Consider the following 27,669-nt stretch of genomic DNA (forward strand, 5'->3'; position numbering starts at 1 on the left):
CCTTCCCCTCAGCGGCGACGGCCTGCTTCCGTCTCCATGGCGACGAGCCGCCTCGGCCAACCGCGAGCCGCTTCCGCTGACGTCGGCGCCGACACGTGGATCCAAGATGGCGGCGTCTGGGGTGCTGGTGAGTGTGGAGGCCGGGGACCCTCCTTCCCCTGGCGCTCCCTCGCGGCCGACGGGGGCTCCTCGGGCCCCTTTCTGGGGCGGGGGTCGCTTCACATCGCGGGCCCAGACCCCTCCCCGGCCCTTTTCGGAGGGGGAGCGGTGGGAGGGGCATGGGGTGGTGGAGATGAGGGGGCCGCTCGGGGGGGGGGCTGCCTTGTTTGCGCGCCTGACGGGACCCTCCTGAGGTGACACACACACCCCAAAGAAACCCCTCACCAAACCCCCGAAGAAGCCGCCGAAGGCGCCCCTCTCCCCCGTGTACAGCGCCGGGCGCTCCCTCCGAAGGTCTCCCCGGGAGACGGGAGCGGAGCGAGGCCGGGAGGGAGCCCGGCAGAGGCGTCCCCGGCTGCTGCTGCTCTCGCTTTGGGACACGCGCGCGCCGGCCACCCGATGAGCAGCAAGCCCTGAGGGCTCGACTCGGTGTTTGCGTCCCGATTCCCCGGCATCCGGCGCGTCCCTTCCTTGTAGGGGGTTGGGCTGGATGACCCTCGGGGCCCCGTGCCCCCAAGGTCCGCGGTTCTGAGACAGGCAACAACGGCTCGTCCGCTTTTTGTTGCTCCGGAGTAAGGTCCCGCGTGGCGATCCTGCGACTTTATTGAATTGCCTTAGATTGTCTTGATGAATTGAAAAACCAACAAGACATTGCGATCTCTGTAACGTCAAACACGTTAGCATACAAATGAAGCCAATGGGAATGAATTCCTCAAAAAAAAAGGCCTAGTGATTCGAAACGATATTCTGTTGCAACTGTTTCAAAAACGATGAGTAGCAATGCTTTGTCACCTGTTTTGTGAGGTCTGCCTGAAAAGCAGTGTGTGAAAATTGGTGCTGATGGCACTAACAGACGCAACAAAACCGAAAAGGTGGAAACTACAACAGGAACCAGATGTCAGCTACTGATGGGACATCATCTTTTCCCATCCTTGCTAGCTGTATTTCATAACATGCCTTGCTGGTTCACTCTGTTCTGTGTGCAACTGGATTCCAGTCTCAAATCTCACATTCCCCATAGAGCTCTTGTTTTACATAGCCAGATTGGGCCAGGAATGATGCTGTAGTGCATTGGTAGGCAAACTAAGGCCCGGGGGCTGGATCCGGCCCAATTGCCTTCTAAATCCGGCCTGCGGATGGTCTGGGAATGAGCGTGTTTTTACATGAGTAGAATGTGTGCTTTTATTTAAAATGCATCCCTGAGTTATTTGTGGGGCATAGGAATTCGTTCATTTTTTTTTTCAAAATATAGTCTGCCCCCCCCCACAAGGTCTGAGGGACAGTGAACCGCCTCTTGCTGAAAAAGTTTGCTGACCCCTGCTGTAGTGCTTCGAAAGAGGTTGCCATTTTCAAGGACTCCTGCTGTGTTTAGACAGCTGTGGTCCTGCTTGCAGGAAGTTAGAATCATAGTTGTTGGGGGGTGGGTGACCAACCTGAGATTGTGTTCCTGTCTCGAGGAAGAGTACTGGTGGACTTGCTCTGAATCGAGATTGTGTTCTGGATCCCATGTTGCAGGAACTCCTTGCACACCCTGAAACGAAGTTTGTGTTCTTTGTCAACCTTGTGTTTGCATTCAGAACTTTCTTGCAACATGCCTGGAGGCAGAGAGTAGCATCACTTCCTTTTCTGCACGCTAACAACCAGAAGCAGCGAGTTTCGGTGCACTGCACACCAAAGCTCTGCCATAAACTTGATAAGCTGCTCCAGCTCAAGCCTGTGTGATTCTTAACAGGCTCTGTCATGGCAGTGGAATTTTGTTGGGCAGGGCACCTTGTGGTCACTTGATGATCTCAAGGTTGAGTCCACATGTCTAAAGACTAACAGTTTTGTGTAACAGTTTTTTCTAGCGCTGGTGCTTGTCTTCTGTACTGTTAACTTGCAGAACATGTTGTTTCTGCAAGGAGGAGGATAAGTCAGTAATGATGTGAGAAGGTATAGAGAGTTCTTATCTCATCCCCTTTCTACAGAGGATTATCTCTGTGGGAAGGAGGAGGGGAGGCCTTATTCCTATTAATGCAAGGCCAGAGGTCCATGTGCTCCAGCACCCTTTTCACCACAGAGACCAGCCATATACCGTACTTTGGGAAAGACAGCAGCTCTCTCTTGCTGTTGCTGCCCAGCAGCTGGTATTCAGTGATATATTTGCTTAGAACATGGGAGTTTCCTGATTGGTTGATCAGTCTATCCATTTCCACGAACATGCCTAATTCACTTTTGAAGCCATTCAAACTATTCATTATTATTTTTATTATTTACAGAATTTCTGTACTGCCCTTCATCTGAAGATCATCAGGCGATTCGCAACATAAAAATTAAAAAATGAGAACACAAAATACATAACAAAAGCAAACAAAAGTGACAACCCCACTCCCACAAACACATTTAAAAGGTCATAGAATGGTTCATCAGCCAAAGGCCTGGTTACAGAGAAACTTTTTTACCTGGCCTCTAAAGATATGTAATGATGGCACCGGGCGAGCCTCCCACCAGGGAGAGCCACTGCAGAAAGCCCCGTTCTTGTGTTGCCACCCTCCAGACCTCTTGTGGAAGAGGCACACAGAGAAGTGCCTCAGAAGATGGGCTCAGGGTCCAAGTTGGTTCATATGGGGAGATGCGGTCCATGAGGTATTGCGGTCCTGAGCCGTTTAAGGCTTTATAGGTCAAAACCAACACTTTTAGTTGGGCCTGGAAAATAATTGGCAGCCAGTGCAATCCAGCCATGATCTTGTGACCATCTCCTCACCTTGTGACAGCAGATGCTATAAATTAACTATGCATGGTGTGAAAAGGCACTCTTTTATCTGCCCTGCATCTCCTGCCAGTTTCATTAAGTTACCTCTGCCCACCTTCTCCACACAATGCTTGCTGGTGTCCAGCTTTTGTGAACTTGCCACGAGGAGGTGAGGACAAGAAGAAATTGCCAAGGGAGATTCTGTTCCTCAGTTTTCGCAACAGTTTAGAAATCCCCATTGGATGCAGTGGAACTTGCATCTCAGTAAACATGCCTAGGATTGCCTTTGCTTCAGAGAGCAGGACAATATGTGGAAACGGTGAGGAGGCAGATATAGGTTTAAATGAAACAGTAAAAACTGTTTGGCAGTGGAACCTTTGGGTAGGTGTGGGTCTCTCTTGCTGGAAATGTAAACAGAGGCTGGATATCAGTCAGTGAGACTGTAGATGCAATATTTTTTGTATTGAGCCAGGAATTGGACTATATCCCCTTTGAGGCTTCTCCCAACTCTGAAATTATATTACAGTATTCTGATGAGACTTGAGTCTCGTCTCCTCCTTCCCTACCACACCATCAAATTTTCTTACCTAGTTACATTAGCTTCTTGAGTTGTGATGTTTGCATAGTTTTTAACTGTCCTGGTTTTGGAGAAGTGCGGGTTTACCGTATTTTTCCGTCTATAAGACGCCCCCATGTATAAGATGCCCCCTGTTTTGGGGACTCAGATTTAAGAAAATGTGGGAAGATGGCCCCGTGTATAAGTTGCCCCATAATTTTTGACATTATTTTAAAGGAAAAAACCCTAGTCTTATACATGGAAAAATACGGTATATTATTTTTTAAAAATTCATATAGCCTAAAAATGCTATATATGGTTGAGACTTTTAGGGCGTTATTTGTAAAACAAGTGACTGCTCTACAGCACCAGCTTGAGGCTCACCTCTGTTGTCTTGCTTCCACTGCTGTTCCCCTGCCTCCCCCTTGTCTTTGGTTTTTGTATATATAGAATTTTTGAACCCTGTTTTTGTTTTGAGCCATGCGTTTACATTGGACACAATCAGTGAGGAACTTTGCCTCACATTCTGTTGAATCAATGTGACTTGAGCAAGAGCTTGCTTCTGCTTCAAATGCAGCTGTTTCTCACACTTGCTGAAAAGCTCCTTAATTCTGACACTTGCTCAACAATCCCAAGTGTGGCCTAGAAAGGTTGCTGACCCTGGTAATAGATAGGCTGATTGGTTAGGAACATAAGAAGAACACAGGAAACAGAGTCAGACTGGTGTTTCATCTAGCTCAGTATTGCCTACACTGACTGGCAGTGGTTCTCCAGGGTTTCAGGCAGGGAATTATTCCCAGCCCTACCTGAAGATGCTGAGAATTGAACCAGGCATCTTCTGCATGCAAGGCCAGTGCTTTTCCAGTAAGCTGCTGCCCTTCTCAGTTACGGTTGTAGTTGATTTATAGAAGTGGCTGCCAGTATGTTTTGTAAAAAGGGTATTTTGCTACTCTTGCTTGGTTAGGATTTCTAAAGTTTTGGACAAGAGTTGCTATCTATCCTCTGCTGCTTTTCAAGACTCTGTGTGTTTGTGTACACAGTGCACCACTTGATGTGTCAATAACTCTTTAATTACTTTTTTATTTAGCTTCATTCAGTTACACATTTTAACACTCTTTACAATACATTCAAATTATAACTGTTTTCAATACCATGTTTGTGTGTGTTCCTTTTTCTTATCCTTGTGACTTTCCTCCACCACATTGTAGCTTCTTCTACTTACATTTCTATTGTGTTGTGAATATTGTTTTTATTTTTATCCATAAAACATCTATCCATATTTTACCTTTACGAAATTTAATCAATGCATATCAATGGTTTTGTTTTGGAGCAATGTTTTGTCATATATTCTTCCACACACTCCCATTCTTTCCTAAATTTCTGATTTGATTGATATCTAATAGCTGCTGTCATTCTGGCCAATTTTACGAATTCACATACCTTATTTTGCCAATCCGCTTTTGATGGGACTATGTCCCCTTTCCAATTTTTAGCTATTAGTATTCTGGCAGCAGCTGTGGCATATAAAAACACCTTTTCCCCTTGTCGTTAGGGATATCTATTGATAAGATACCTAATAGGAACGCTTCTGGGTTTTTTCCAAATGATGTTTTGAACATCTTTTTCAGTTCCAGAATTTTTTAGTTTTTTCACATCCCCACCATACATGACACATCGTTCCTTCTACCATATTGCTTCTCCAGCAAGTGTTAGATTTTAATTTATAGATCTTAGCTCGTTTAGTAGGAGTCATGTACCACCTGTACACCATCTTCATGAGATTTTCTCTTACTGTGTAACAGGCAGTGAATCTTATGTCTTGTTTCCACAGTTTTCCCCATTGCTCCATCTGGGTGGGGTGTCCAATATCTTGGGCTCACTTGTGTCAAGATCTGTGAGGGTAGCTGAGCGACTGTTCTTTAGTGCAATGTCTGAAGATATGAGTCATGTTGTTTATGGATACATGTCAACTTTGCCTTCTTTGTATTAGAGGAATTAGTTACTAGATCAGTCATCTGGGTCCTCTCCTCCCCTAGTCATCCTGGAGTTGAAATTGTGAAGAAATTGACTTTTGTAAGAATGGTGGTGTGTCACTTAGAAGCAGGAGTTTGAAACTAAGGCCTTAGGGGACTTGTAGGCCACAAACCCTTTCTCCGGATGACACCCTTCAGCTGGACCTGTGATGATGCCTCTTGCTTGCCTGGATGGTGGCAGGTGAGATGTTTGTGCTTCCAGAAGCTTCCAACTTTTGCGTGGCTGAAATCCAGCCAACTGTACAAAGGCAAGAGCCCACCCTGGCTCATGGCCCCTTGAAAGTTGCCCACAGGGGAATGTGGCCCTTGGTTTTCTCTTGCTTGCTTTAAAGTCTGTAGTTTGAGATGCTGACCTATGTTGTGGATTTGTTTCTGTACCATTTGAGCCTGCAGGTGGGTGAACAAAATGTTGGAAAGTGTGTGTGAAATGCTGTAGTCCAATGACACGTAATCACATGGTTCTTCCACTTCTCTGCTTTAGCTCACAGTTATAAGTAATAGTCATTCCGCAAGTGTGTATGAGAGAGAAGATACTCGGGGAAGGGGGTTTAAGGCAGCAGTGGGGAATCTCCACCCTAAAGGCTTACTTAGGCCCACGAGGTCATTTCTCCCAAACCTCAGCTGGCTGCCCAACACATGAGATATGGGACTTGCTGTTGCCAGGGGAAATGCAGCAAGTGGATCCTGGAGAGGAGGCCTTCTCAGTGGTGGCACCCAGTTACGGAATAGCCTACTCAGAGAGGCTCACCTGGTGCCCTCTGCATGGTCTTTTCAGCATCTTGTTATTACCTAGGCATTTTAAAACAAACCCTGGGTTTCTTAAATAAACTGTGTGTTCTTGGTCCTCGAGTATGCTTTGTAGCTGAGCTGAAAATATGTTTTGTTCTAAATTTTTACTGATTTTTTTCAATTGTTTTCAATTACTGTACTTCTAAATACTATTTGCTTTTTGTCTTGTAAGCTATAGAATTTTAGTGATTTTAATGATGGATGAATGTATAATTTGAATAAAGGATGTTGAAATGGCTCATCTTGAATGGGTAGACTGGATTCCTGCCCCCAGAGAGAGTGGTGGTAGATGAGAGAGCTACACACTGACTTCGATACCCTGCATTTCTTAAGGGTTTCTCTTTCCTTAAGAATGGAAAGTTTTCTGTCTCTATTAAAGACAGGGTCCAGCTTCCTGACCTGGCCTACATCTGAGAGGCTTAGATTTGTTGCCTACTGCGTGAGGCCTCACGATTGGTCTCTGTTTCTCAGCTAGAATTCCCTCTTTCTTTTAAACAAGTCTTTCAGGGTTTTAGTGGCAGCAAGTAGATTAGGTATCACTCTTGGTTTTCCCCCTGTCTGCGACTTCTGCAGTTCTTGCAGATTTACGGTACCCAAAATTACTGAGCCAGCTTTGTGGCTCAGTTTTGTGTTCAGACTTAAAAGCAAACAAACAGCCAACCAGTGTTGGGAATTGCTTGCATCTCCCTGAATGCCTTTGGCTCTGGAGACAAAATCTCCTTTCTCGTTGCAGGAGAAGCTCACGTGTCCACTGGCGCTACTGCTCTTGTGCCATGGGGTGAGCAGCTTCTACGTGCCGGGGGTGGCACCCATCAACTTCCACCAAAAGGACCCTGTAGAAATAAAGGTAGGTTGGTGATGTGGAATATACACACACACCAAATACATATATGTGTGTGTGTGTGTGTGTGTGTGTGTGTGTTTGTGAAATAATAATTAACAGTGGTACTTATGCCAACCTGGAAAACCATTAGTTAGCTGTATTTGCAAAACAGTAATAATGCACTCTTTAAAAAAAGGATGAATCATTACGTTAAACATTTTGTACAGCTACTTTCCTTCCCCCATAAGAGCTCAGAGTGAAATACATAGCTTTATTATTACTTATTATTTTATTTTTATTACATTTATATCCTGCCCTTCCTCCCAAAGTTGCCTGTGAGGTGTGTCTCATAAACATCCTCCTGCTCTCGTGTTGGGCTGAGTGTCTGTGAGACTGGCTTGATGCCATCTAATGAGTGAGGGTTGCCTTCCAGTTTGGAGATGCTTGTAGCTCTAGCCAGCAGGAGGAACGTCTGCTGTGCATCTAAGTTGGCCCCAGCTGCCGTAGGGCTAGCGAGCAAGCTGCCCTTAGGAAAGAAGAAGAAGAGTTTGGATTTGATATCCCGCTTTATCACTACCCGAAGGAGTCTCAAAGCGGCTCACATTCTCCTTTCCCCTCCTTCCTGCCCCACAACAAACACTCTGTGAGGTGAGTGGGGCTGAGAGACTTCAGAGAAGTGTGACTAGCCCAAGGTCACCCAGCAGCTGCATGTGGAGGAGCGGAGACGCGAACCCGGTTCCCCAGATTACGAGTCTACCGCTCTTAACCACTACACCACACTGGCTCTCAAGGAAAGGAAAGGGCTCGCTAATGATATTGTAAGGAGAAAAGGTACCTATGACCACGATCAAACAATAGATGATCAGCCGGCAATATCTGACAGTTCGGCTGGGCCATTTGTGAACCATGGTGGGAGTCTTGAAGGAGCTGAGAGCGCTTTGCAAAGTGGTGACAGCATTCCCAAGGGACATTTTCTTGAGCTGTGGCTTCTGGACACGAATACATCTCTCACGCCCTGTAACATGAGCTGCTAACATGGCACCCACGGGTGCATGGGTGGTGCAGGGTCTGATCCCCCAAGCCTGTTAGTGGTGTGGGGGTACAGCTGATCAGGGGAGAGTCGACCCCCTGACCATTGGCCATGGTGGTTGGGGCTGATGGGAATTGGAGTCCCACAACATCCAAAGGGCCACCACGCTGATTTCCCTTCCTCTAAAGCGTAGGTCTGTGTAGATAGGCCTGGCAAAAGAGAGAGTGCAAGAGAAAGGGCAAAGGGACATTTACTTAAAAATAATAATAAAAACTGGGAATCGTGTTGCAATAAAACTGCATCCCAAACCTGAAAATGTTGAAGTCTGTTCTAAAGTGTTGTAGAAATGCTGAATGCTCTGTGAATCCTTTTAAAGAATTGTAGGTTCCATTCCCATAATGTTTTCCTTGCAGCTATAGCAAGCTGAAAACCACAGTGGTTTCCTCTGTCTGTGCTTCAGCATTTTTGAGGGGTGTGGGTAGGATCAAGTGCTACAGGAAGTTAAGTTCTCCAAGACCATTAATACATGCTTCTGGGGTTGTTTGCAGCCTCTTGGGGGTGCGTCAGACATAGGCTAAAACCTTCTGTGGCCTCTTTGTTTTATTTTTTTACTAAAGCTGTGGGCTTTATCTTGCCATGTAAGCTTCCACACCGATGCCAGCAAGGTTTGGCAAGTCCTGCTGAGTGTAAAAACATTTTTATGGGGCCAAGCCCTGGTGTCTCTGTGGCCATATCCTGTCTTGTATGTTTCCTCTGTGTTACATAATTTATCTCAGTGGAAGGGGTAGAGGGGCCTTGGTCCTATTGTAAAGGTGGATACTAGGGAACTTCCTTCCCTCCTGGTAGAGCTGGAACAATGAATCTGATATCCCACCCCCACCCCTTGTTTTTCCAGGCTGTGAAGCTCACCAGTTCACGAACGCAGCTACCTTACGAGTATTACTCCTTACCTTTCTGCCATCCTCAGACAGTCACATATAAAGCTGAAAATCTAGGTAAGGGCACAGAGTCCTCCATTTTTCTTTGTGTACTTTGGTGTCTGTGGTTGACTGCAGGATCCGTGCACTGTGTACATGAAGTAGGGGCACCCATTCCAGCCCTTTTTCCAAGGCCCTGGTTCCTGCATATTGCAGTCTCCACTTGCTCTACTATTGCCTGTAGTCTAGAATGCAATGGGCAATCATTTATTCATTTGGGCTGATGCTCTTTGACTCTCCTTGCATGGAATGCTTTAATCATGGGGGGTGGATCTCTCTAGGGAAACTGGTAGTTTCTAAAGGGAGGGATGAGATGCCAGTTCCGCCCAGAATGCCTGGTAAAGAAGAATAAAGTAAGCACATTGTCCTCCCAATAACACGGATGGTATATTCCAGTGGTTCCCAAACTGTTTTGCGCCACCGCCCCTTGGTTCCATAAAGTGATCCCCGTGCCCTCTACCCTATGAAAAGCATTATGCAGAATGGCCGTTTGCATGACCCGCTAAGGAAGATAATAACACTATAAAATTCAAAACAGTAACAGTTAATTGCACATTTATTCCAAATCCAGTTGAAACTATTTAGCTGAGTTAATTCAACAATAGCAATGAACTGAATTTGGTGATACCAGCTTTTCAGAATATGATTGCCATTCATACCTCTAGCGCCCTCCTGCTACTCCCTTGCCTCTTAGTGCTCCCCCCCCCCCCGTAATCCCCCCGCAGGGGTGGTCCCGTCCCCTATGGGAACCACTGGTTTGTTTGAGTGATTTAACCTATAAATCTGCCCTGTCCTGAATCTGACCATTGGCCCATCTAGAAGAGCGATGGGGAACCTGTGTCTTTCCTGAAGTTGCTGGAGGGCAACTCCCATCATCCCTGACCATTAACCAAGGTGACTGTGGCTGATGGGAGTCATTGAAATCCAAAAACTTTTGCAAGGCCACAGGCTCCTAGCTCCTGATCTTGCCCAGTAGAGTCTGCTCCAGCTGTCAGCTTGATACTTGAGGTGTTTACTGCAGGAGATGCCAAAGTTTGAAGGCTGCGGGTTTGCTCTGCCACTCAGTGCTGTGATCTCTCTCTCTCTCTCTCTCTCTCATTCCCATTCTCCTTCTCCCTGCCTGCCTTTCATTTGCAGGCGAGGTCCTTAGAGGGGACCGGATCGTCAACACTCCATTCCAGGTTTTCATGAATGTTGAGAAGAAGTGCGAGGTCTTGTGCGAATCCCCCAGCAAGCCTGTAACCCTGACCAAGGAAGCGAGCAAGCTGATCGCCGAACGGATCCAGGAGGAATACTATGTCCATCTGTGAGTCTCTGTCCTCTGAGCATGAGACAGAGCAACTCAGCAGGAGCCCTCCTTACTTATGATGGGGCAAGGAGGGGCCCTCTGGGTGGCAGCAGTGGGCAAGTAGCTCTGACTCGAGGGCTTATCTTTGCAGCATCGCCGACAACCTGCCTGTGGCCACGCGGCTGGAGTTCTACTCGAACCGTGAGGAGGAAGAGAAGAACAAGGAGAAAGACATACAGTTTGAGCATGGTTATCGGCTCGGGTTCATGGACAGCCATAAGGTAAGGGTGCCTGTCCTTTTGCCTGGGGAAGGGAGGGGATGGTTCAGCTGTTTCAGTTGTTGTGGAAAATAAAGCAGTCAGCACAGAAGCTCCCTTTAAAGCACATTTTATTTTGCATTGTAATATTCAATGTACCAACCACAGGCCTTTGAACTTTGCTGTGAACGTTGTTTGGAAACCTGAATGCGCATGTGCACAGATACCAGAAACTGAAAGGTGGCAGTGAGGAAAATTCAGGCTGTGTTTACCACAAACTTGCATGCTGCTCTCCCAAAGTGTGTATTTGAGCTGCCTGGACTCTAAGCCTGCCCTCTCCTTCCTGCCCTCTGGAGATCAAGCTCAGGTGACACACAGGCTGGTAAATGATAAGCTGGAAGGTGTCCAGAGGAGGGCAACCAAAATGGTCAAAGGCCTGGAAACGATGCCTTATGAGGAACGGCTTATGTTTAGCCTGGAGAAGAGAAGGTTAAGGGGTGATATGATAGCCATGTTCAAATATATCAAAGGATGTCATATAGAGGAGGGAGAAAGGTTGTTTTCTGCTGCTCCAGAGAAGCTGACACGGGGCAATGGATTCAAACTACAAGAAAGAAGATTCCACCTAAACATTAGGAAGAACTTCCTGACAGTAAGAGCTGTTTGACAGTGGAATTTGCTGCCAAGGAGTGTGGTGGAGTCTCCTTCTTTGGAGGTCTTTAAGCGGAGGCTTGACAGCCATCTGTCAGGAATGCTTTGATGGTGTTTCCTGCTTGGCAGGGGGTTGGACTGGATGGCCCTTGTGGTCTCTTCCAACTCTATGATTCTATGAAATGTGTGAGAGCTGGGAATTACTATTTATTTGTCAGGCACCTAAAGTTTTTCCTTCTGTGCTATACAAAGATTTTCGTGCTGTACAGGGATTTTTAAAAGCCAAATGCCAACAGGCTTGCAGTCTAATTGGCCGCATACAAAAGAGGAAGCCTGGATTGTGAGAGCCAAGTAAATATTAGCCCAATGGTTTGATATGGGCAATTTATTCTGATTTCCAAATTCTGAATTATCTTCTGCCGGGGGAGTGAGGGCAGCTTCCTAAATGGGTTATTTAACTTGCACGATCACAGCTTAACACGCTGGGCGGCTGGCCAGCTGCGATTGCACAAATTAAATGCACACAAGATGGATTTTCCATGCTGGGTTTTTCCTGCTGTGGAAAGCACTTTTAAGCTCTCTGGCTTGCTTTTGGGGCTCTGGGAGGCTCTTGCATGAGACCTAGCAGGAGCCTCCCGGAGCCTGATAAGCAAGCCAGAAAGCTTAAAGGCTCTCCGCCTTGCATGGTGGGCAAGGCTCATTCAGTGTGTTGGCTCTGGAATGGTAGGTGTGGTTGCACAAGGGGTTGTTCTGGCTATATGTGATATCAGCTTTACACACAATCCCTGGACCCTTCCCCCCTCAAGGGCAAGTTGTGAGTCTATATTTTGATGTATCTTCTAATCTGTACTCCCTTATCGTGAAGAGTTTGAGGAGAAGTGAAACACACGAAGGAGACCTCTGAGCCTGAGGGGTCCCGGCTGCGGACCACTTGGAGAGATAGCCCACATCACCCCAATTAATTTGTATTTTCTTCCTCCAGGGCTTCTAACATCTCTCTTGATATCCCATCTGTTCTAGTTCTACCTGCACAACCACCTCTCCTTCATCCTTTACTACCACAGAGAGGACGTGGAAGAGAACCAAGAGCCGACCTACAGGGTGGTCCGCTTTGAGGTCGTTCCCCAGAGCATTAAGCTTGCTGGTAAGAGAAGATAGCAAGGCTTTGTGTTGATAGGGAGGGCCAAGCTCTGGACTTGAAGTAAGAGGGACAATTTGGAGAAGAAAGTACAGGGGGGAGAGGAGATCCCCTTGTATGATGTGTTTGGGGTGAGCTATGGGAGGGAGGGAGCAGCTCTTGCTCAATCTTGAGGGTTTCTTGCATGTTCTCTCTGGCTGGCTTTAAGCGTGGACCCACAAAGCAGGAAAAGTGCACTGAATGGGATTGGGAAACAGGAGCTGTTTGGGACCCCTGGGGATTCCTGTTGCCTGGTACTCAAAACAACTCTCTTATCAATCACAGCTCCGACTTCACTCATTGGCAAAAAGGGGGGGGGGGCAGGCAGGTGCAGCCAGCCTGATTCATTTCACAGAAATTGCTTAGAAGTGGACCTGCACATTTTGAGAGTCACTGCCGGCCAATGCAGGTGAAGGGTGGGGAACCATAAATGGTTGGGAGCCCAGTTTCCCTCGCCCCTGGCCATTGGCTACACTGCATGGGGCTGATGGGAGTCCTCTAGCACCATGGGAAGGGGGTCCGTAGGCTTCCATCCCTGGTATGGTGGGATCAAAGGTCTGACTCCATGCAAAAGCTGTTTCATGCATTGCTGCTTTTGCAGCAGGAATATGGTAGGGATACATAGCTCAGGGCCATAGCTCGGTGGCAGAGCATCAATCCTCGGCATCTCTAGCAGGGCTGGGAGACGCCCCGTGTCTGAAATTCTGGAGAGCCACTGCCAGTCAGTGTAGACCATACTGAGCAAGATGGACCAACGGTCTTACTATAAGGGCAGCTTCCTACATTCCTGTCTGCGTGTTTGTGCAACCGGAGGAACATGCGGGGCAGCGCAGCCAGAGAATTGCCACGCGAGGCTAGTTGGGGGTGAGGGGACTGCAAGCTTGTATAGGGCCTGGGTCTCTGGAGTCAGGCTGCTTCTCCTGACGCGTGAGGGGTTTTTTGCCCCCTAGATCTGAAGGCCGACGAAAAGGGTGCCTGTGTCCTGCCTGAAGCTGCCAACTCCGCTCCTCAAGAGATTGACCCCACAAAGGAAAACAAGCTGCTTTTCACCTACTCTGTGCATTGGGAGGTCAGCCTTTTTATTAGTGGGGGGAGGGGAGAAAGAGGGGAGGAGGTGGAATTGGTGTAGGGGGACTGGTCACTGTGGGGAGAAGGGCTGGGAAACCCTAATTAAAAGAAGAGTGGGAGCCAGTGTTGGAACATGGATTTAGAGGGCCTCAGCTGTCTTTAAGGGAACCGCTTTCATCTCTGGTAAAGGTAAAGGGATCCCTGACCATTAGGTCCAGTCGCAGATGACTCTGGGGTTGCGGCACTCATCTCGCTTTACTGGCCGAGGGAGCCGGTGTACAGCTTCTGGGTCATGTGGCCAGCATGACTAAGCCGCTTCTGGCGAACCAGAGCAGTGCATGGAAACGGCGTTTACCTTCCCGCCAGAGCGGTACCTATTTATCTACTTGCACTTTGATGTGCTTTCAAACTGCTAGGTTGGCAGGAGCAGGGATCGAGCAATGGGAGCTCACCCCGTCGCAGGGATTCAAACCGCCGACCTTCTGATCAGCAAGCCCAAAGCTCAGTGGTTTAGACCACAGCGCCACCCGTGTCCCTTTTCATCTCCTGTACATTTCTTTAAAAACAAGTAGGTTCCCCACCACAAGTTAAGGCTCAACAGAAGAAAGCTTGCTTCGAGTGCCACCTTCGAAGAAAAAATCATGGAGTCATGAAAACACCTTTCTCCAGGTTAGGACTACAACTCCCATCGGTCCCAGCCAGCATGCGCTGATGGAAGCTGCAGTCCAAGGCATTAGGAGGGCGCCGTCTTGAAGAAGCAGAGCTTTTTAGGTGGTGGCACCCGTCTTGTGAAAAGCCCTGCTCCATTTCAGCCTTTGGGGAACCTGTTAGGGCGTTTCTGGCTGGTGTGCCTTTTTGTCCCCATGTCTGCTGCTTTGGAATTGGGTGTGATTTGCCTTTTTGTGTCGTTCATTCCTTTATTTATGTACAAGCTTTATATCCCTCTTTTCTTTCAAGTGAATTGTAGCATGAACTTAGCAGCCTTTAGACCTCTGGCTGATGCATGGGCCCAGAGTTTGCAATCCCAGGGGATCTTGTCAGTTGGCGTTGAGTGTACATGCTAACAGGGAAGTGAGCGGAGGGGATGCCAGCTCCCTGCAGTTGCTCCTTCCCTGGTCAACAGATGGAACCGAGCTGATCTTCTCTTGATCTTTAGGATTATTGTCTTGCTTCCTTCTTGGGCAGCGGGGTGTGTGTGTGTTTGCATTTAGTGCCAGTCATGCTCTGAGTAGACCCACTGAAATCCATGGGCATGGCTAACTTGGGGCCATTAATTTCTGAGTGGAACCTGTGAGTTATTTATTTCTTCATAAAGCACTGATTTGCAGAAAAGCAAATGTTAGAGGATTGCTGGGCAAGCCACTTACCCCTTTGCCTCAACTTTCCATCTCCAGCGTGGGAATAATAGTGGACCAACTCAGTGCATAAAGATTAACCTACTAACCAGCTAAACTTCTCCTGTAGGAAAGTGACATCAAATGGGCTTCTCGTTGGGACACTTACCTCACAATGAGTGACGTGCAGATCCACTGGTTCTCCATCATTAACTCGGTCGTGGTCGTGTTCTTCCTTTCGGGTAAGAGAGAAGCCAGGAGGTTTTGTTGGGTGGGGTGGGGAAGGATTAACTTGCCGCTATACGGTAGGAATAGAGACTTCCTAGCCAAGTATAGCCTAGCCAATAGCCTAGCCTTGACTTCCTAGCCAAGCGATAAGAGTAACAAATCAGAAATAGTCCAGTGGGCTTGGGTTCGAATCTTACCCTCACCACGTGGCCAGATGATCGTGGCTGGGTCTACCCATGCAGAAGGACTTTGGAAAGACTGCCTCATAACAAAACAAAAGAGAAACCCTGTGCCAGGAAAAAACCAACGCATAAGGGCTGCAATTTCTAGCCCACCTTTTTTTTACCCTGTTGTGGTTGCAAGGAGTCCTTGGTGTAGAAACACAGTCTCAGGACTATAATGGTACGTTCCGCTCTGCCTCCTTATTCTGCTTCATAAAGATAAAGGTAAAAGACCCATGATAGTTAAGTCCAGTCGCAGAGGACTCTGGGGTTGCGGCGCTCATCTCACTTTACAGGCAGAGGGAGCTGGCGTTTGTCCGCAGACAGCTTCCAGCATGACTAAGCCGCTTCTGGCGAACCAGAGTAGCACACGGAAACGCCATTTACCTTCCCGCCAGAGCGGTACCTATTTATCTACTTGCACTTTGACGTGCTTTCGAACTGCTAGGTTGGCAGGAGCAGAGACCGAGCAACGGGAGCTCACCCTGTCGCGGGGATTCGAACCACTGACCTTCTGATCGGCAAGCCCTAGGCTCTGTGGTTTAGACCATAGCGCCACCCGCGTCCCTTCTGCTTCATAGGTAGACTCTAAAACATTGTTAGGGTATTGCAAGGATTGGAAGCTAATTGTAAATATGTACTGAATGCTTCTGGCACCCGGTCTGGTCACTGCAGTTTTCTTCGCTAGCAACTTGTGTATCCGTCAGTGTCCTTAGCTGCTTGTCTTTGCTCAGTGCTGGTGTCTGCGTCTCAGTTTTGCTGCCTGCAAATGGGGTTGAGCTGCAGCAGGGCTGGTTCGTGCATTGCTTTCCCTTCAGTTGTGGCCAAGCAGTGTAGGGGAAATGCCACAGTCCATGCTGCACCCTGCATGTGCCACTTCTCAGCATGCCTGTGTCTTTGGGCAACTCACCGGCCCTGCGCACTGGATGGGAACTGCTGCAAGCCATTGTGTGGTGCTGCATGAGGGCAGGCCAAGGCACAAGTCTTCCCTTTGACCCATTTTGGAAGGAAGGAGCGCCCCCTGGTGCACAACAAGAGCAGTGCAAGAAACGAGGGATGTAGTGGTTTGTTTTTTTTAAGGTTCGATAAAGAACATTATCTGCTTAGAATGGCATGGAATATAACGTTTAGAAGACATATGAACTCAACCCTGTATATATAGGGAAGCTTTTAATGTGTAATGTTTTATAATGTTTTAAATTATGTTAGAAACCTCCCAGAGTAGCTGGGGCAACCCAGTCAGGTGGGCAGGGTACAAATAAATTATTATTACTATTATTATTATTATTACTATTGCTATTAGTGAGGAATATATGAAATACTTCAAACAGTCTATAGATAGGACACAAGTCATTCCACTACTACACAGAGTTACTGTTTACCTGGTTAAAAAGAGGTGTAAGGGTATTAACACTGGTGTGATCATAATAAAGTTCTGGGAGTTACAGGGCTTATAACTTGATCTTGAGCTACCTTGCTTTTTCTCTCCTCCTCCCATTGGGCCCCACTGCCCAACATGGCATCCCAAGAAAGAGACACTTTTAAAACGCCTCTGAAGAAGAAAAGAATGGCTTGCACTGAAATCAACCCCCCTGCCCTCCAAGGGCCTGTCCAAGTGGCAGCTTCCTCTGCTTTTGCTGTGGCCCCATGTGCATTAGCAGAAGGCATGAGAAAATTTGAAAATGAATACACGTAGCAGCAGTAGCAGCATCTCCTTTGGTTTAGGCAACTCAAAGGTGCAATTCTTGCTGTGAGAACCCAACCTTAACCCCCCCATTGCTACTGTCTGAGGACATGGCTGAAGCTCTGTGGGCAGATGTGGACTGTGGGGGACTCTGTGTCGGCTGACGCATCACCCCTCATGACCCTCTGCTCCCGTATGCTGCCGGCTTGCGGATGCTTAGGTGCTCAGTGGAATAAACTGCAGTTCAATCATTCCAGGTTTTATTCATTTCAGGTATTCTCAGCATGATCATCATCCGGACGCTCCGGAAGGATATTGCCAACTACAACAAGGAAGATGACATTGTACGAGAAGCGTGATGTGCTTGGGGTGGGGTGGGGTGGAGAGGGAGTGGGGACCCTTCATTGCGTCTTGAGAGCGTTCCCATAATCTCCTTTTGAGAAGGGTAGAGGGGAGGTAGCCAAGGAAACGGGTAGAGAAAGTAAGAGGATCTCAGCTGGATTAAATCTGACTTTATTCAGCACTTGGTTTCCCATGTCAGCCAGGCAAATGCCTCTGGGAAGCCCATTGGAGCAAGGCTGAACCTGGAGGTAGCACATAGCTATAATGTCCAGTAGCCACCTGGTCCCTTTCTGCTGTTCACCTGACCGGTCCCCCTTTTTTTTAAAGCACTGCTGTGTCTTGTGGCATCAAATTCCATAGCTAGTGATGTGGGTAGAGAGTCCCTTGCTAGTCTAGAGTTCATACTGGGGCTAAAACACTTACGGCAGATTCTTGGCAGACCTTGCCAGGCCTGCCTTTTCAGGTGCAGGCAGTACCCAGAAGGGCTTTAAGGTTTTGTGAAGTTTGGTGACTCGCTGCAAAGAGGGGAGAGCCCTTGTGGAAGGGAGGACGTGCTCCATACATCTCTGGCAGTGGGGGGGGGGAGAAGCACACATGGCGTGGGGCTTAATTTCAATCCCCCCCCCCCCCCGTGTGTCGATTTTCCCTGCAGGAAGACACCATGGAGGAATCTGGGTGGAAACTGGTGCATGGTGACGTTTTCAGGCCGCCTCAGTATCCTATGATCCTCAGCTCCCTCTTGGGCTCCGGAATCCAGCTCTTTTGCATGATCCTGATTGTTATTTGTGAGTATCCCGCCTGGGAGTGCTTCTTTGTGAAAAGGGGGCAGGGGAGAAGAGACTCTACAGGCTAAGGAGGAAGACAGCTTGTTGAACAAGCTGGTGCCTCTGGGCCGGGAGGTGTGGCCTTACATCAAAGCCCTTATGGCAATTGCCAAGGTATCTTGTTATATTGGCTCTGTCTGCATTCTGATGCTCAGGTGTCAATTTCCTCTTGGAGCCACTTACTCACGGCCCCCACCCCCTTGAAAGACCCCTGTTAATGGTTGTTTGCTTTAAATGTGTATTGGAGCTGTTTAGGGATTGTGTCTAATTCTTTTTTCATGACTGCTCACTAACTGATGGGTCTGGAAGCCCTCCGCAAGAAATACCTCTGCTCACTCAGAGATATATTTACAGTCTTTTATTATATACATGTATACAAGTTACAGGGCATCGTTTCGCAGATCCAGGAAGTGGGGGTCTGTGACTTCGCCTCCAACATAGGAGCCTGGGAAGTCCCAACCTCCTCTTCTGATCCCGGCGTTTTAACCCCCTCCTCTCCTGTGCTGAAGGGACCGGCATCACCTCTCCATCTGTCCCTGAACTGGTCGAGCGGTGTTGATGCTAGCACCTCTTGACTTCCTTCCGCTCGCTCCCCCTCTCCCTCTCCTGTCCTTTCGTGCCTGTCTCTTTCTAAAGTCTCCTGCTCACTCTGCTCTTCCCCCTCCCTCGGCTCCAGGGCATTCCCTGGCAGTCCCGTGACACTTAACCTGTTTGAAAAAACAAGTGGGGATAGAAAAATTGAAAAACAGTGCCGTGGTGAACAAATATGCTTTGTGAATACTCAGCAAAGCACACACACCCCTCTCTGTGTGCAAGGGCTCTCTTTGAATTCCGGCGGGTTGGCTTTCTGTAGCGGAGTATTGGTTTGCGAGTGGTGGCCCTTAATCCTCCTTGCCTTGCCTTTCAGTTGTGGCCATGCTAGGGATGCTGTCTCCTTCCAGCCGAGGTGCCCTGATGACCACAGCCTGCTTCCTCTTCATGTTCATGGGGTAAGTGGTGCGGCTTGTCCCTTGCATCAGCCGCCATCCCTCTGCCTGACCTGTGATGGGAGGTAACCTTCTGTTTCTCCTCTCTGTGTCCTCTGCACTAGGGTTTTTGGTGGTTTCTCTGCTGGCCGACTCTATCGGACACTGAAGGGCCACCGGTGGAAGAAAGGGGCTTTCTGCGTAAGTGATACCGATCTTCACAAAGCCCAAGGGACTTGGGAAAGTGTGTGAGGGCAAACTGCGGAGCCTCATTTGTTTCTGGTGATGAGATAACCACTGTGGCTGTGGGAAAGGGGCCCTGGCATAACCTCAGGATAGAGTTGCTGGGGGGGTGTGATGCCTTGGAATCTGACCTCTGCATTACAACAGAAAACAGGCATAATAGAAGAAATCAGGGTTTGGGGAAGGATAAAGGGCACAGTGAAAATGATTTCTTGCTGCCACCGCCTGCTTTATTTATTGTTGGTAGGTTTTATGATATTATTTGATTTATTTTGTTCTGGATTTTTATTAGTATTTGCGATTTTAATGTTGCTTGCCACCCTGGGGCTCCAGAGTGAAGAGGGGACTACAGATTCCTTAAATAAATAAGTTTTATTTGGCTGTTTGAATAACTCGTGCAGCTTTGCAGCTCCCTGCTGTTTTTGCTTCTGACTGACTTGTCAAGGCCTGGCTGCTTCTCCACATCAAATCTTTGTTTAGTCTCTGCTCTGGGACTTCACTGTTTGCTTCTGGGATGCTTTCAGGCTTTTGCCCCATAGCATCAGGAGTGCAAACTGAGGTGAGGATGATTCCTAGCATTTTTAGGTAGGTAGGTAGGTAGGTAAAGGGACCCCTGACCATTAGGTCCAGTCGTACATGACTCTGGGGTTGCGGCGCTCATCTCGCTTTACTGGCTGAGGGATCCAGCGTACAGCTTCCGGGTCATGTGGCCAGCATGACAAAGCCGTTTCTGGCAAACCACAGCAGCACACGGAAACGCCTTTTACCTTCCCACTGGAGCGGTACCTATTTATCTACTTGCACTTTGACGTGCTTTCGAACTGCTAAGGTGGGCAGGAGCTGGGACCGAGCAACAGGAGCTCACCCCATCGCAGGGATTCGAACCGCCAACCTTCTGATAGGCAAGCCCTAGGTTCTGGTTTAACCCACAGTGCCACCCGCGTCAATTTTATGTGTTTGTTGCTGGAAGTCCCTTTTGATAAAACTGAAAGGAATTACCTTTAAGTGTGCAGAGACTTTGCACTCCTTCTCCCGTTGCAGTCTTTACAACAATCCCTTGTGGCTGGCCAATATTGTTATCACCATGTTGCAGGTGCTTCATCGGGTGCTGAAGCAGTGTGTGTTGAGAGAACGAATCTGTGGCAGATCTGGAATTTGAATTGGGGGCTTTGTGAGTCATAGCTCGGTCTGTGGACCACCGGCTCTCGCAGAGGCTCTCAGGCTGCTGCCTTCTGCGCCTGGTGCTGTGAAGTGGCGTAATAACTGCATTAGGTTCCTTTGATGAGCCTTGCTGACACCCTCTGCCACTCTCATCACTCTCAACTCCTGCTTGCTTTGCTCCTTGCAGACAGCCACCCTGTACCCAGGAGTCGTCTTTGGGATATGCTTCATCCTGAACTGTTTCATCTGGGGCAAACACTCGTCGGGAGCGGTATGTATCTTCCCACCTCTCTTTGCTCTCTCTCTGCAAACACTTGGCTTGGTCTACTCTTTTCTAACTCTTATATTCATAATTTGTGTGTGTTTATATATTCTGAGACATAAGAAATGTTGGTTACCTCCTTTTAAGCTCCTCATATGTTTTGCCTTCCCCAATATGCACATATGATGCATCATCATCATTATTATTATTATTATTATTATTATTATTATTATTATTATTATTATTTTGTTTCTTGTACCCCGCCCATCTGACTGGGTTGCCCCAGCCATTTTGGGCAGCTTCCAACAGAATATAAAAGAACATAGCAAAACATGAGAGCTTAAAAGCTTCCCGATACATTCTGTGAAAGGAAATTATCTCCCTCCCCTCAGGCCCCACCCCCAAGAGGATGTTGCCATTTCTGTAGCTATTAAAAAAGACATTTAAGAATAATTTTCTAAATCTTTAATTTTCCAAAATATTCTGTGAAATACCCAAGCAGGACACATATTGAACATTAGGAATTATGAAACCACGTTAGCAGCCTGGTGTTGCATTCATTCCCCCCCCCCCCCTGCCAGGCAAGTTCTCTTAGACTCACCTTCACCAATCTGGTGTCTTCCAGATCAGGGACAGGGAGCCCTTTCTGGCTGGTGGACCAAATCCTTATCTCCTGGCTGCTCCTGGGCCAAATTTGGCAGGTGTGCGGAGCCTGGGATCCAGTTGTGCAGGCCACATCGGTCTTTTCAAATGCTTTTGCCCAGCAGGGAGTGTGTCTTTGAACTGTGACAATGCCTCTTGCCTGCCAGGTCAGGGAGAGGTGTGTGTGGCTGTAACTGTGCATAAAAAATTCTGGTTTTTATGTAGGCTACTGCACACACACCCCAAAAAATTTTTCACCTGTTTCTCTAGCTTCACTGCCATTATTATGTGGTCCCCCAAAGGCTTCCCATCAGGGAATTAGGTGCTTGGACTGCGAAAGGTTCCCCACTCCTTCTCTAAAGAAATGCTAGGCAATGGTATCACTGTGTGAACCTTCTGTCTTGATGCTCTGGGGCAAAGGGGTGGCTCCAGGTACACCTTGCCTTGCCAGGTCCCGTTCAGCTATTGCCGTACCTTCTGCCCGCCACCTGTTCTAAGAGTTGGGTTGCCGTTTGCAGGTCCCTTTCCCCACCATGGTGGCTCTCCTTTGCATGTGGTTCGGCATCTCCTTGCCCCTAGTCTACCTGGGATACTACTTTGGATTTCGCAAGCAGCCTTACGACAATCCTGTGCGGACCAATCAGATTCCAAGGCAGATTCCGGAGCAGAGGTGGTACATGAATCGATTCGTCGGGTGAGTGACCCAGAAAACCCCTTTCCTGCGCAGCTGGGCCAAATGACTGTTGGGTAGCTCTTCTTCTTTTTTGGAGATCAGTGAGCAAATTGCGGCAGAAAAGCTTGGAAAGATCCTTAGGCCCTTCCACTGCCAGCTTAGGCAGTAAAGCATGAGACTTTCAGGGTCATGGGTTCAAATTCCACAGGAAAAAAAGATGGATGAGCCAGATGACCCTTGGGGTCCCTCCCAACTCTACAATTCTAGGATTTGATGATTCTAAATAGGAGCTGGAGCACTGATGTTGCTGGCTGGGTTGGGGATGATGTTCAGTTGAGCTACCCAGAATTTGATGGCTCCGTCTAAGGGCTTATTTCTAAAAGGATGTGCTGTTCCGTTGCTGGAAGGGAAGGCTTTCTAGTGAGGGCAAACAGTTCTGCCTCTCGGACGGCTTACCTTGTCATATTGCTGCCACCACCAGCACCCCAGTCAGCTGGATCATCTGCAACCAACCCGGGTGGGGCTCAGGCACTTTGAGTGGCAGAAAATGAAAAGATATAACTAGCTCAGTGCCAGATCATATGTTTTGGAGCCAGGGGATGCCAGGTTCAGTCCGGGTCATGTCCTGTTGAAAGGGTCTTGGATTACAGAGCTCAGAACGCTGCTGTCTGTCAGAGTTGTCACCAACTCTGTGCTGGGTGGCTCAAAATGCTGACAGTACGAGGGAAGCTTCTTATGCACATGCATGTCCTGTAACTTTCTTACAGCCCCAGAGCTGGAATAGATGGGACTTATAGATAGACTTATCGATGGCCACTCTCCACAGTAGCCGAATGAAATCCTAGTTTCTGGGGAAGGAAAAGCAGCCTAGAGCTGTTGCCTTCAGGCGCTGCTTGTGGGCTTCCTGGAAGTAGCTGGCTGGCTGTTGTCAGAAAGGGTGCTTGACCAGATGGCCTTGGATCTTGTCCAGCTGGCCTGCTCTTAGGTTTGCAATGTGTGCAGCCCTAACTAGCATCACTGGATCTAAACCTGTTCCTACAGTAACCAAATTCTGTCTCTCATCTTTAGGATCCTTATGGCTGGAATTCTGCCTTTCGGAGCCATGTTCATTGAACTTTTCTTCATCTTCAGCGTAAGCGCCATTGCTGCCCTCTTATTTTCTGACGTGGGCTTCCCAGAGAGGTGCACCATATGCCTTTTAAAGAATGGTGTTGGGATGGGGTCTATCAGAACAAGCAGGGCTTTTTATTCAGCTCAGCTCTGGCACCTCTCAAGTGGCTGCCGTTGCTATTCTAAGAGAACCAGGGAGAAGTTCGTGTTGAGTTCCAGCCCCTCTTTTTCTAGAAAAATAGCACTGAGAACAAGAGTGTTTTTTTGGTGGGTGTGCGCAGGATGAAGGATGCCTTCTCTCCCTTGTCTAGTCTTCTGGGCTTTGCACTCTAGGTTAAGATGTGGCCCTGCACAGCCTTCCAGTATTGGTCGTGGCCTCCCCAGAGATTGAGCTGCAGCATTTTGCTTCTTTTAACTGTCTCCTATTGGAGAATGCCTTGCCAGAAGGGATGGGTTCTGGCTGCTGTGCAAGACAGAGATGCCTTTCACGAGCATAGAAAGGATCCAGGATCCCTTACAATTTTCCTGAGGAAATGGTCCAGCAGAATAGAAAATGCAACTTAGTTCTGGGAGACCTGTCTAGAGCAGAGCTGTCAACCTTCCTTTTTTTTTTTTTTTTTTTTGCATTGGGAAACGGCCATAGCTGTCAACTTTCCCTTTTTTTGCAATGGGAAACGGCACTGGAATAAGGGAATTTCCCACAAAAAAGGGAAAGTTGACAGCTATGGTCTAGAGCCAACTCGGTTACACAAGCAATTGAAGAATCCCCCAATTCTTTGAGGAAAGCCATGGTTAAAGTGGAGAGAATTGGATAGAGGTTTGTGGTGTTTGCTTCGCTGCCTTTTTCTGTGAAGCAATAAGCTTCTTGTGTATCAAGAGCTGTCCCATCATATTCATGTCTCCTCTTTTGTGCACATCATCTTCTCTTGCATCCAGGCAATTTGGGAGAACCAGTTCTACTACCTCTTTGGCTTCCTCTTCTTGGTGTTCATCATCCTCGTGGTCTCTTGCTCCCAGATCAGCATCGTCATGGTGTACTTCCAGCTCTGTGCAGAGGTAATAGAGCAGATTAATCTTGGGGTTGTCGTTGGGGGTTTGCAGAGAATGGAGCCCAGTTCTGCAAGGTGCCTCAAAAGGAAACATGGATCAGATTTAGGCAGGGAGACAGAGCTCCTGTCCTCAAGTATACAAGCCAGTTAATATATTCAGCTGAATTGATTGGTAATGCTTTTCCAGAACTGCACAAGAAAGCCAGCATGTCCTGGAGGAAAGTCGGCTTTTCCCCTGGCATGCTAATTTTCTGTGTGCAAGGAGGGTTTTTGGCTTGGGTTTATGTGATGAAGAATTTACCTAGTTTGAAGAGAACCGCAGGGATGAAAGCAACCTGGCTCTCCCCCTGTCCTGTGCTGCAGATCCACTGCCCACCATACCTGAAGATATCAAACCTGCATGCTCGATAAGTCACAGCATGCCACTCGCAGAGCTTGTGTGGGCAAAACAGTGGGTGCCCAAACATGACTGGGCGCCTGCGAGGGTTGTTGAGAGTGTTGGCAGAATGATGCCGTGTGTCTTTCCTCCGTTTGCCAGGATTACCGGTGGTGGTGGAGGACTTTCCTAGTGTCCGGAGGTTCTGCCTTCTATGTGTTGATTTACGCAATCTTCTACTTCGTGAACAAGGTACTGCTGCTATTTACACCAGATCTGAATCCTACACTCAGTAACTATTGAATGGGCTGCAATATCTGGTCAGGGAGGCTGTCGAGCGGCAAAACTTGCTGCTCTTGAGCACTTCAGGTGGGAGATGTTCCATGATACACAACATGGTTGAGGTGGGAGGCCAAGGGAGGTTCCCACCCTGCTTTTCCTTGGGTTAGGAGGGCCACTACAGAGGCTTTAGCGCATGCTTCCTCTGCCCTGACCTCCCTTTTGGTTCTCTCTTGCAGCTGGACATTGTCGAGTTCATTCCTTCCTTGCTGTACTTCGGCTACACAGCTCTCATGGTGCTGTCCTTCTGGCTCTTGACGGGGACCATTGGCTTCTATGCAGCCTACATGTTTGTCCGCAAGATTTACGCTGCTGTGAAAATAGACTGAAGATGCTCTGGCGCCACGTGGCACAAAGCAGCTGGTCCCTTCTGTTTCCTCCTAGGAAGGAAGTGGGGAACTCTCCCCCCTCCCTCTCTCCTGTTTCTCCCAAGGAAACAAAACCCGGCTGGAGTGGGGGACACAAGGAATAAAAATAGTTCAATTTTTTGGAATGTAACCTTTGGCACAGCGTCCGTGGAATCGGGTTTCTTGGTGGGGAGGGGTGTGTAGATACTTTGCATTTTAACTTTTATCCTATTCTGGTTATAAGGGATTTATTTTCTCTCTTCTTCTTTTTTAGCCGAGACACATTCCCCTCAATGAATAATCTTTCTCCCCCCGCCCCCTTCGTCTAATTCATTTTCTGTAATGACAATAATAGGAGATTGCAACGGTTACAAATTCACGAATGAGTTTGGGGAGATTCATCCTTTGGTGATTGCACAGTGTAGCCTTTTGCTGTGCCTTTGCTTGGAGCAAGACGGTAGGAAGAAGGTTGGAAATGGGTCTGCTGCCACCTCATCATGCTCCAGTTCCGGCGAGTGCAGTTTTCTCTCTTGGAGGGCTCTCAGACTGCCTCCCCCGGGCTGCTTGATGCTGGGAGTGTCACAGTGCAGACGGTGGCAGACACCTATTGTCTTAGGACACTCACTTGCTTTGAACCACGATGAACTGATGATGTGGAACCACTGCCTGCTGAAAAATGGAACAGGCCTGCAAACTGAAGGAAGGCTACTTGGAAATCCTGGGGGAACCCCAGGGGATTTCTCAACCCTCCCCAGTAACACTGGGATTTGGGTGAGGTTTAGAGACTGAAAAACGTGCTCTGTTGTTCATGTGCCAAGGAATCCATGGCTCAGATGTTGGGAACTGCTGCTGTAATGTGCAAGAGAGGGGAGGGAACTGGGAGAGTTCTGTTCCCCTGATCCCTGACCCCAATGTCAAAAGAAAGGAATTGCTCTCCCTCCCTACCCCACTCCCCTGCAGATTTGGCCGACCCCCTTTTCTCACTTGTTCAGTTCTGTCTCTCCCTCCAGAAATTGAAGTGCATTGGCAGATTTACTCTTGACTTCTATGTGAACTAGGTTACGTAGTCACAAGACCAAGGTTAAACTATCAAATTATATTTTAGCCAAGCACAATGGATCTCGGTCTCCCTTCTCAGAGACAGGAGCACCCCACTCTCTCCTGCTCGTAGTGCGCTGTGCATCGCAAATGAGCCTGAATCAATTTACTGGGAGATGGTTGTAAACACTTCCTTTGATAAACAGAAACTTGCTTATTTGTAATCAGAATTACAATACTGGATTATTATTTTTTAATTGCTGAAAATTAGGTCTAATTGTGGAATGGTCTAGTTGCAGTTTTCTGCTTTATGAACGAGCTATTCTGGCAAAAGTGGGTATGCCATGGGTGGGGTGGGGAAGGGAGGCATGCACTGGGGATGGAAAATTAATCTCTTTGGGAACACATATTTAAGATCGTTAAGCATGCTTTTGTCATCAATGATGATGCCTCTTATGTGTGTCCTAATTTACCTGCCCTGTGGTAACTGCAGGAAACTACTGGGGTGAGCCTGCAGACTAGCCTGCAGGCTCACAGGGAATGAGGGGCTTGCTCCTGCATTGCTCCTCTGCCCACCCATTGCTTCCTTGCCCCCCCCCCCAATGCCAAAGCCACACCAGCCACAAATCAAGGTCTGACAAAGGGGGAGCCGTGGCACTTAATACTTTTGCTATGGATCCCTTGGTGAACTCTGATCTGAGCTACCATTAGGATACTTGACTAGGGCCTGGAGTCTACTAATTCTGCGCACTAGCAGAAGCCGAGGTATGGAAGAGCTCCAGCTAGTGCGACAGGTGCCCAATGCGCCCTTGCAGTTCCCTCCGGTGAATTGGGAGAAACCCCAGAACAGCAGGGCAGGGAGGAGGGTGGGTTGTTCCATGTGGGAAGTAGGAAGGCTTGCGCTGACATAATGATCAGAAGAGTGCAATGTTGATTTCTTCCCCAAGTCTTTTCTCCCCCTCCCTGTGATTTTCTTTTTCCAACCAGAACTGCTCTATCCCTGCCTTCCACTATGTTTCTTGTATTTTTTTAATGTATTGTTTGAGCCCAACTGTAAATAAATATGCTGTTGTTGTCATTGTGTCTTTGATTGTGCAACTTCAGCCATGGGTGACCTGTCTTAGTATTCCAAGTTGCAGGTGACATAACTCACATTTGCTCTGCTGTTAATCATTCTGATCACATCATTTGCCCAAAACTGTTATGTTCTGTAAGAAGGGAAACTTTGCCATGGATGTCTGAGCTGGCAAGAGGAAGAATGCCCATCTTCTCCCTGCAGGACAGCCATTCTA

The 27,669-nt window shown here is 48.0% G+C and overlaps 1 protein-coding gene across 1 annotated transcript; it reads left to right on the forward strand.

Annotated features, from left to right (window-relative positions):
• Positions 1-27,455, forward strand: TM9SF4 (transmembrane 9 superfamily member 4). Its single transcript, XM_033153867.1, has 18 exons — positions 1-127; positions 7,002-7,115; positions 9,017-9,116; positions 10,236-10,404; positions 10,538-10,667; positions 12,315-12,438; positions 13,422-13,540; positions 15,004-15,115; positions 17,280-17,350; positions 18,001-18,133; positions 19,080-19,161; positions 19,263-19,338; positions 20,729-20,812; positions 21,964-22,139; positions 23,187-23,250; positions 24,165-24,284; positions 24,816-24,905; positions 25,172-27,455. The coding sequence occupies exons 1-18, from the start codon at positions 107-109 to the stop codon at positions 25,319-25,321; spliced, it is 1,935 nt and encodes a 644-aa protein (XP_033009758.1). The 5' UTR covers positions 1-106; the 3' UTR covers positions 25,322-27,455.
• Positions 27,456-27,669: the final 214 nt, after the last annotated feature.

The sequence above is a fragment of the Lacerta agilis genome, chromosome 6, assembly GCF_009819535.1.
Source record: "Lacerta agilis isolate rLacAgi1 chromosome 6, rLacAgi1.pri, whole genome shotgun sequence".
Taxonomy (NCBI): domain Eukaryota; kingdom Metazoa; phylum Chordata; class Lepidosauria; order Squamata; family Lacertidae; genus Lacerta; species Lacerta agilis.